This window comes from Henckelia pumila, chromosome 1 (assembly GCF_033568475.1).
Source record: "Henckelia pumila isolate YLH828 chromosome 1, ASM3356847v2, whole genome shotgun sequence".
Lineage (NCBI taxonomy): Eukaryota > Viridiplantae > Streptophyta > Magnoliopsida > Lamiales > Gesneriaceae > Henckelia > Henckelia pumila.
Genome location: NC_133120.1, coordinates 17,745,047 through 17,755,134, shown reverse-complemented (window position 1 = coordinate 17,755,134; position 10,088 = coordinate 17,745,047). Strand labels below are relative to the sequence as shown.

At 41.3% G+C, this 10,088-nt stretch overlaps 1 protein-coding gene across 1 annotated transcript; it reads left to right on the top strand.

The window, feature by feature from the left end:
* Positions 1 to 4,967: 4,967 nt before the first annotated feature.
* LOC140860077 (uncharacterized) lies at positions 4,968 to 8,248 on the top strand. The gene is made up of 4 exons (XM_073262844.1): positions 4,968 to 5,028; positions 5,197 to 5,258; positions 7,226 to 7,606; positions 7,679 to 8,248. The coding sequence occupies exons 3-4, from the start codon at positions 7,244 to 7,246 to the stop codon at positions 8,246 to 8,248; spliced, it is 933 nt and encodes a 310-aa protein (XP_073118945.1). The 5' UTR covers positions 4,968 to 5,028; positions 5,197 to 5,258; positions 7,226 to 7,243.
* The last annotated feature ends 1,840 nt before the right edge of the window (positions 8,249 to 10,088 follow it).

Below are 10,088 nucleotides of genomic sequence, written 5' to 3'. Positions count from 1 at the left end.
ACGACGCCTTCGTTGCGGTGATCGTGAATCTCAACTCAAAACTAAAATCTGACGGTCGGATCGTGCGAATCAGAGGAAGAAGAATCTTGAAAAGCCATCCATGGCTACTCGGTTCACGCGCACGGGAGAGAGGAGGAAGGAGAGAATGATGAGTGATGGTGATGGATAATAATAATAATAACTCCCCAAAGACTAGTCAACTGCCCTATTTGCAATTCGGTCCCTGAAACTCCAAATTAAATCAATTCAATCCCGGCTCAATTAATCTCCTCTAATTACTAAATAAATAATAATCAACTCTGCTAATAACGAAATAATTAATTTCAGGGCCTTACACACAGCCTCGAACTTGCTAGGATCAACAGAAATACCCTCCCTAGGGATGATGTGGCCAAGAAAGACCACTCGATCCATCCAAAACTCACACTTACTCAGTTTAGCGTACAACTGCTCATCCCGAAGAGTCTGCAGTACTAACCGAAAGTGAGAAACATGTTCGTCCGCATCACGCGATTACACCAGAATGTCGTCAATGAAAACCACGATAAACTTGTCTAGAAACTCCCTGAAAACGCGGTTCATCAGATCCATAAATATAGTCGGCGCATTAGTCAAACCAAAAGGCATCACTAGAAACTCGTAATGCCCATAGCGAGTACGGAATGCATTCTTGGCTATGTCCTGATCTCGGACTCTCATCTGATGATACCCAGATCTCAAGTCAATCTTGGAGTAAACCGAAGTACCCTGCAGCTGATCAAACAAGTCGTCGATACAAGGCAAAGGATACTTGTTCTTCACAGTAACTCGGTTCAGCTACCGATAGTCAATGCACAACCGCATAGATCCATCCTTCTTCTTTACAAAGAGAACAGGAGCTCTCCAAGGAGATACACTAGGACGAATGTACCCCTTGTCCAAAAGATCCTATAACTGATTCTTCAACTCTCGCATCTCTGACGGAGCCAAACGATACGGTGCTCGAGAAATAGGCGAAGTACCCGGCATCAACTCTATGCCAAACTCGACTTCCCTAGCAAGAGGAAAACCCAGAATCTCATCAGGAAATACATCTGGGAATTCATTCACAACCGGAATACTCTCTATCCCAATGCTCTCAGCGGACAAATCAACTGCATAGATGAGGTAACCTTCCCCGCCAAACTCTAGAGCTCGACAGGCTCTCAAAGCTGATAACAAGGGCATCGGGGGTCACGCTCCCTCACCATAGAAAAAACCAGCTATCACTCCCATCCGAATGAAAGAGTACTAATCTCTGATAGCAGTCCACTGAAGCTCGATAGGTAGTCAACATATCTATACCCAGAATACAATCAAAGTCATCCATCGCAAGAACCATGAGATTCGCTATCAGAATGTTCCCTTCGAACTCTAAAGGGAAACCCATCACTAGACGCTTAGCCAAAGCAGATTGGCCCGTCGGAGTAGAAACAGAAACTACTACGTCTAGTGCAATGCATGGTAACTTATGCCTCTTAACAAAACGTGCAGAAATGAAGGAATGAGATGCACCAGTGTCAATAAGTACAAGAGCAGGTATACCATATAACAGAAATGTACCTGCGATGACCTTCTCATTCTCCTCCACTGCCTGATCGTGCCTCAAGGCAAACACCTAGCCAGAAGCCCGCGGCTTCAAGTGAGAACTCCCAGCAGGCTGTCCCTGTGACCTCTACTGAATGGTGGCCTGAGAACCCGATCCTGAACCAGAACCGCCTCCACCAGATAATGGACAATCCCTCCGGAGATGACCCACATCTCCACAACGAAAACAAGCTTTAGAAGATTTACGGCATCTGTAGGTCGGAAGGTTCTTCCCGCAATGGTCACACTTCTCCTTCTTCCCAAAACAAACAACACCAGCGGAACCAGAGGAAGAAGAATTAGATCCGGACTTCTTGAAAGACTGAGCATGGGGACCTAAAGAACTCGTAGGCCTAGACTGAGAGAAAGACCTGTTACGCCGAATGCTATACTCCGCCTGGTGACAACGGCTCACCAAACCCTCGTAGGTCATATCATCACCGACCGCCAAACGGTCATGAATCTCCGGGTTAAGGCCCTGAAGGAATAGATTGTACTTCATCTCAGAGTTGTCAGCAATCTCGGGGCAATAGGATAACAGATCGAAGAACTTCTGCTGATACTCATCAATAGACATGGCTCCCTGACGCAGACTCAGTAACTCGCCTGCCTTCATCTGATGGAGTGCAGGAGGAAAATACAGCTTCTGAAAAGCTGTGCGGAACTCGGCCCAAGTGGCAACTCCTCTCGCCGCAACAAAGGGTGCAGAAGTGAATCTCAACCACTTCCGGGCTCGCCCATCCAGAAGATAACCAAGCGTCTCCATCTTCTACTCCTCAGTACAATGAAACGTCTGAAAAGTCATCTCCATACGATCTAGCCAGTTCTCCGCATCCTCCGGAGAATCGCCTCCAACCAAAGGCTTAGGAACCATTTGTAAGAATCGGCGCACACTGTAACACTGATCATCATGGCGACGATGATGGCGTTCCCGACGATGCTTCCGGTCAGCATTGCCCCAACGTCCACCTCCACTACCATGGCTACTCTGATCATCACGATCTGCCATCTACAAAATTAATCTCACGGTTACCTTATGCAGAATCTAAATCCCAAGAATACTATGCAAGCTCTGATACCATAAATGTAGTGACCCTTACCGAGATCACCTACTAAATAGGACTTAGGCATGCAATAAGATGCGGAAACAATAAACATTAAATACAATCCCAAGGAAAGGAATCTGCAAATATCCAAATAGTTATACAACCAAATTGAACGCTGTATCAACCCAATACAAAAGAATAAACCCTAGGCGAAGCTCCAATTGGCCAATCCACTGCCTAGCCCCTCTTGGATCCACCCGTCTCATCCAATTGCAAACCTGCCCCATGGAATAGGGTGTCCAGAAACATAGAGTACGAGTGAGCATAAAATGTTCAGTACGAGAGTATGAGTATACATGAATGCAAGTGTACAGCCTACTGACTAGAAGCCAAGAATCGGATAACAAAGACAGACCGGGCCCTAGTATGTAGCACGCTGTGCCATCACTTTAGGAGGTGGCTCACATACCAAAATACTAGTGGATACGCCGGACCCAAATCGATGGAAGTCCATCCATTTAACAGGATAGGGTAGAACCCTACTAACAGACATCTCAAAAGAGATAGATCAAGATGCATGTGTATGCAGCATAAAATCATGTCATATAAATCATGAAGTCAAATAATACATACATACTCAGTCAGGATATCTCGAACAGTACTTTCGTATCTCAAATACTAGGGGCGCTCTACCAGCTCTAGGTCTACGCCTATAATCCGCACTACAATGCCAAATGATACTAATATCATTAAAGTATTCTAAAAGCCTTAACTAAGCTATTGCATACTCCTAAATATTTTTAGGAAGCAAAAGCTATACCAACGTCCGTCGTCAGTCCGTTGCTGTCGCTTTTCTCAAAACTAGGCCACAGCTCTGCTACGACGCCTGGATCGCTATGTCACTTCCGGATTCCCAATGGGACGCCTAGAATGCCCTAGATCTAAGCTGGAAAGTCAAAGGAATATAGAGAAAAGAGGTGATTGGTGCGTCTGAAAGTGAATCCTGGCACCCCTATTTATAGACACGGAACGAAACGTCCGTTCCTCATCGTTGCGTCCGTTCGTCCGACGAACGTTGCTTCCGTTCTCCTTCGTTGCTTCCGATTTCCCATCAAGTGCGTAAGCAATGACACATTCTGATGGCACAAATGTTGCGTCCGATCCTCGGACTTTGCGTCCGTTCCTCCTGACCCTCCAGACCATTTTTGATCATTCTGGGTATATTTCTGTACTCCGCTAATCCATTAGAAGTCCCCTTAATCATGTTTAATCTAAACTAACATGATTATTGGATTAAATAACAATTACTCACTAATTCGGGGTACGGGCTACTACAGGTTTCTAGTACGTTCTCGAGGTTTACGCTAGATTTCGAGGACGAAATCTTTTAGGGGGGGGGGAGAATGTAGTGACCCATATCCAGAATTAACGATTAATAAGTAATTGATCATGTTTATATTTAGTAAAACATGATTAAGGAAACTTCAAATGGGTTAACGGATTCCAGAAATGGATTCAGGACACTCAAAAATGGCCGGGAAGGTTCCGAGGGTTCGGATGGTTCGGAGGCTCCGAACTGGATCGGAGGATCCAAACGGGATCAAAGGCTCCGAAGATAATGCGTCATTGGTGACGAAACTGATGGGACTTCGGGGGGATCCGAAGTCAGGATCGGAGACTCCGAATAGGAACGGAGGCTTCGAAGTCAGGAACCGAGGATCAGAACCAGTTTGGAGGATCCGAAGTCGAGTTCGGAGGCTCCGAACTTTGCCTATAAATAGGGGTCCGAAATATCATTTTCAACTCGCACCTCTCCTTTTTCTCTCTCAATTCTTTAGCCTTCTAACTCAGATCTAGGGAGATCTAGGCGTCCTATCAAGAATCCGAAAGTGGCATAGCGATCCAGGCATCGTAGCGGAGCTGTGGCCTAGTTTTGAGGCATGCGACAGCAAATGACTAACGACGGACGCAGGTATATCTTTGACTTCCTAAAAATATTTAGGAGTATGCAATAGCTTAGTTAAGACTTTTAGGCCCTGTTTGGTAGGGGGTATTAGTGTAGGATTAATAAATAAACTTCCGTTTGGTACACTTTTCTCACTTCTCCTGATAACCAAAGGGCCCGGTATTAATTGGCTCGATAGACGTGAAATAGAAGGACAACAAATCCACGTGCTGGAGAAGGTATTAGGAAACTTTTATGAACAGTGTTTGAGATTGTGGAGCACAATTACCATTATACCCATGGCCCTAATAAATTTTGCTTCTCTTTCCCCATTTCCCCGTTGTCTTATTATGTACACAGAGAAACCAGATCTAGATCTGGACAATTCACATGAGAAGTCCAGATACGTAGATGTCTCTACAGATGAACGAGGTAGCTTCTCGACTTCCAGATTTTTAATTTACGTTTTTCCATTTTCCATGTACTCGTATACTTTTTTTTGAGTTTTTCGAGCTCATATAAATTTTTGTGTTCATGTTGGATTCCTACGGTGGTAATCGGAACATTTTCCAACAAAAACCATTCCCATGGTGAGCATAGTCACAGAATCATCGTTGCTAAAAAAAACAATTCAGAATCACATTCGTTTCTGCAGTTCTCAGGTACTGAAATTTATAACAGTAGAGATAAAATTAATGTGTTGTGTTGAACTTGATTCATGTGTTTTGTGTGTCGGTGAGTATATTGAGCTCAAGAGTAATATTATTTAGGACAACATTTTTTTCAAGAGATTTTGATATTTGAATGTACTTCATTTCATTCATGTTTTTTTGCTACTTGCCACATGAATGTTTGCGCTTATGCTCATTCGAATATGTTTATATATTGTTCGTTTTTGAAGATATGGACTGAGTCGTGATTTTTTTCGTTACGCAATCAATGCCTTTATTATGGTTGTACAAAACAGACTGCTTTGATTTTTTTCAGTAAACTTGCAAGATGGACAGAAAACGTAGAAACATGCTCATCTTGTTAATGGTACACCAAATGTTGTGTCGAATGTATTTGATGATATGTCTTTTAATACGACATCGTCGAAGAATGTTGGAGCGGCCACGCAGTGGCCGTCGCAGACCAACTGCTTCTTACACAATGACAGGAAGAATAAATGCCCAAATGAGTCATTTGCATAGGATCATTGACGCTGGAGATGTCCAATGTGTTGTTAATCTGAGAATGAATCGCAATGCATTTGCACGTCTATGTTATCTAGTGACTAACGTTGGAGGCGTAGTTGATTCTAGATATGTACGTGTTGAGGAAAAGGTAGCTATGTTTTTGTCTATATTGATGCATCATAAAAAAAACCGTGTAACTGGACATGACTATAATCGTAGTGGACAGACAGTTAGTGCACATTTTCATGAAAGTATTGCAGGGTGTGCTGAAGTTACACCCACTACTTCTTGTGAAGTCTACTCCTATTGATGAAAATTGTCCAAATGAGACCTGGAAATGGTTTAAGGTACTTTTATTACTTTGTAAACATGTTATAAGAAAGGCAGTACTGTCGATCAGCAGCATTAGAAGTGTAACACCGTACTGGGATTTTTTGTTCTCAACTGCTGTAAGGGTGTTTAGGTGCACTAGACGGGACACATATTGCCGTACATGTACCCTGCCAAGATAGAGCAAAATATAGAACAAGAAAAGGTACTATTGCGGTGAACGTACTGGGTGTATGTGACATAAACATGAACTTTATATATGCATTGACTGGTTGGAGGGCTCAGCAGCAGATGCACGGGTTTTAAGAGATGCACTCACTGGAGATGATAGTTTCAAAGTTCCAAGAGGTATGAATTAACTAGTGTATGTATTTATTTTATGTTTCTACTTGGCCATATATTTCTAACATGCGTACTTTAACATTATGAAATTAATGCAGGTTCTTATTACCTATGTGATAATGGCTATGCAAACATTGAAGGATTTTTGACTCCGTTTCGACGAGTTAGATATCATAGGGACGCATGGGGAAACCATGCTTATGGACCACAAAACTACAAGGAGCTTTTCAATTGGAGACACTCACAAGCTCGTAATGTAATCGAAAGAGCATTTGGTCTACTGAAGAAGAGATGGGCGATCCTTCGAAGCCCATCGTTCTATCCAATTAAAGTGCAGAACCGAATAATTCTCGCTTGTATTCTGCTGCACAATTTCATCCGATCACAAATGCCTGATGATCCTATGGAAGAATTTGAAGAAGTATTGGGTAGCCCTGTACACGAATCACAAAATGAGTTTATAAGCAGTTTCCAGACATCAAACTCGTGGGATGCATGGAGAGAGGATTTTGCCTCGTCAATGTGGAATGCAAACAACTATTGAATTACCTATTTTAATACTTGTCTAGATTGTGCTTAAAGACCTTAGTACTTGGCTGTTTTCGAAGAGTATTTACCGTATCTGTTTGGATTGATATCAATATTTATAATTATTGGCTGTTGGCATGTTGTTTTAATTATGTGTTTATTTTTTTATATATGAGCCTATGTACTGTGTTATGTTTTAATATTGAATTTTCAGTTTTAATGTTTTGTCTGCTACAGTAATGTTGTTCCAGATCAATCATCTGTTAGAAATGTACAGCAACGCAACTTCTGGAAGTGTCAATGGAAGTGCGAAGAAACCTGAAAAAACGCGAAAAATTTGGAGCGCACGTGAGGAAGAGGTTCTGATCCATGCTTTGAAAGAAGTCATCAGTAAGGGTTGGAAAAGCGATAACGGATTCAGATCCGGTTATTTAAGTTTACTTGAGACTGCAATGCAGACTGAAATTCGTGGATGTAACTTACATGGCATTCCCCATATCAATTCCAAAATCCATGTTTGGAAGAAAACGTACAGCACTTTGGTGACTATCTTGACAAGGAGTGGTGTTGGATGGAATGATGCTGAGCATACAATTGATGCTACAGATGAGACGTGGGAAGACATCATTAAGGTATACACACTCACCTTGTTATTGGCCCCTTTTGGTAAACCATAATGTTTAATACGTACTATATTATCGTAGGGAGATCAAAGTTTACGAACTATGAGACACAAGCAGTGGATACATTTTCATGATTGGTGTGAAATCTTTGGAAATGATTGTGCTGCTGGAGACCAACGCTTGAACTATGACAATGCATTGTTCGACGTATTTAAACTTCCAGATGAACCTGTCACCAACGAGTCCATCCGAGTCGATACTCCAACAGCCCCTGTGTTAGAAGTCTCAAGGGACTCAATTTCGGAAACTGAGACTCCGCTGTCAAAACCAATTTCCGCAACAACTTCAAAGAGAAACAAAAGGACAAAAGTGAATGACGTTGATGAGTCCATAGTCAAGGCAATCAACAACTTTGCGCATATCACAAAAGATACAATGTCAGCTTTGATTAAGGAAATGGCAGCCGAGGAGAAGATTTCGGATGCACAAGATATGGTTTTAGAAGGTCTACAAGGGTTAACTGAGCTGAATGAAGAAGAGCAAGTGCGTGCAGCTCAGTTGCTGTTCAAAAGCCATGACGAATTGGCACTGTTTAAGCGTCTTGGTGAGAAAGGGAGGATATGCTTGGTGAAAAGGTTTTTTACAAGGTGATTAAGAGACTAGTATCTCTACGAAACTTTGGTACTATTGTTTTTGAAGGTTATTCACTGGCTCATTGTCTCGTTATAGTCATTTTGGTTGAGTTAAAGTGGGTAAACTAGTGTATAACTTAATTTTGATTTTGCAATGTATTGTTAATGCTGATTTTGTGTCTGTGGGAATCCTCATGATGCTGCAACATTGGCAAATAATTGTGATTGGCTATTATTTGTTTTCCCTTGCCGATTATCAATTCTTGGCCCTCTAAACTCTATTCCAATACTTATTCCCCTCACGACAGGCAACCTAAGAATCTGTCATATTTGTTTCCAAATTAGTAGCATATAAATATGATTAGTACACAGAGATATGATCAATTATTTATTGGAAACTCTCATGATTTTGTGGCCTTACCTTACATGCTCAATTTTGTGACCTACGAATCTGTCACAGTGGATTGTCAAAAGAAGTAAGGATCGGGTTCATTGGATAAATGATAATTAAGATTGCTCCAAAGTTTTACTAGCTCCAGTAATGCTTTTCATGATGCCTTCGTGGACTCGTTTGTATTGATATTTTTACCAATATGATCGCTGGAGCTAGCACCAAAAACAACAATATTGATAGTTCGTATCCATGATTGCATCACTGGAATTGTTTCACTATGATCACTAAACTTGTAACATAACAATATTTTGTTTGATCTGTCGAAATTTTTCTTGGTGGAATCAGGGATAATTTTATCTTACTTCAAGCTATGGTGGCTACTTTGGTTATTTACATGTTTCCAATCTTTGAAAACAATGCCTCTATGGAACCAGAGAGGCATCACTTCAGCCATAGAACTTGACATAGCCATTTCAGAGCCCCTTTATTATACAATGCACAAATTCTTCCATGGAGACTATATTTTCAATAATTACCATTCTCTCCATCATTCATCTCCCGTGCCACACGCATATACAGGTTAGACCAATTAAATCACACAGCTTTATGCCTCAGGCTTTAGTTTAGTCCCTCGTTTGATTCCACCAATGCACGTGAGTGCATTGGTTAATGAAAAGTAGGCATAGGTAAGCAAATGACAATAGTAACTGATTTTTCATTGGTTTTACATATAAACCTTCGAACACAACCCAAAAAGGTCATCCAAATTCAAAGCATACACATAACTCTTCCCCACTAAACATAACCAAAAAGTCTGTCAAGTACAATAGAATGACAAAGACTCAAAAAAGGTGGGGCAAGAGTATAAACTAAAATACATTCATAATACCCTAGCCACTTTTATCATCGGTAAGATCAATCACCTCAACTGGTTTCTTGCCTTCTCCCTCCACATTTTTGAAACAATAATCATTTCTTTTCATACTAGGAAGTAGCGGTCCAGTGGCAAGTAAGTCTTCTTTCTCGTCATGTAGTGTCGGAAGCGATGGATGATAAGACTTAATCTTCTTCCTAATATTACCTTCATTGCATGCTGGTTCGAACACATGCACATTCTTTGATTTCAGTTGGTTTTGACTTTTTTCCGTAGACGTTGTGTTCTCATCATCGGAGCTCAGATTAACCATCGGAATGTTGTATGCGCTACTAACAGAGCCTTCTGAACATCCCTTGGTACTCACAGACATGATTGAATTCAAGTTAGGACAGAGAATGAGAGTATATGTGTTGCTTTTTCTACTAACAATAATGTAGAGCACAAAATCTCGCTTATTATATAAATGCATATGAGATAGTTGAGTAAAGCTACCCAACAACTTGTAGTAAATACAAGTCAATCATCAAGATATTCTAATGAGTTTGGAGATATGCATGTCAAATCAGTTAAAAGGTGTGAAATTAATTG

Bases quoted from the DNA above. Each gene is read 5' to 3' on its own strand.
- LOC140860077 (XM_073262844.1), top strand. From the start codon at position 7,244: ATGTACAGCAACGCAACTTCTGGAAGTGTCAATGGAAGTGCGAAGAAA. The intron at 7,607-7,678 runs GTATACACACTC...ATATTATCGTAG, and splicing joins CGTGGGAAGACATCATTAAG to GGAGATCAAAGTTTACGAAC.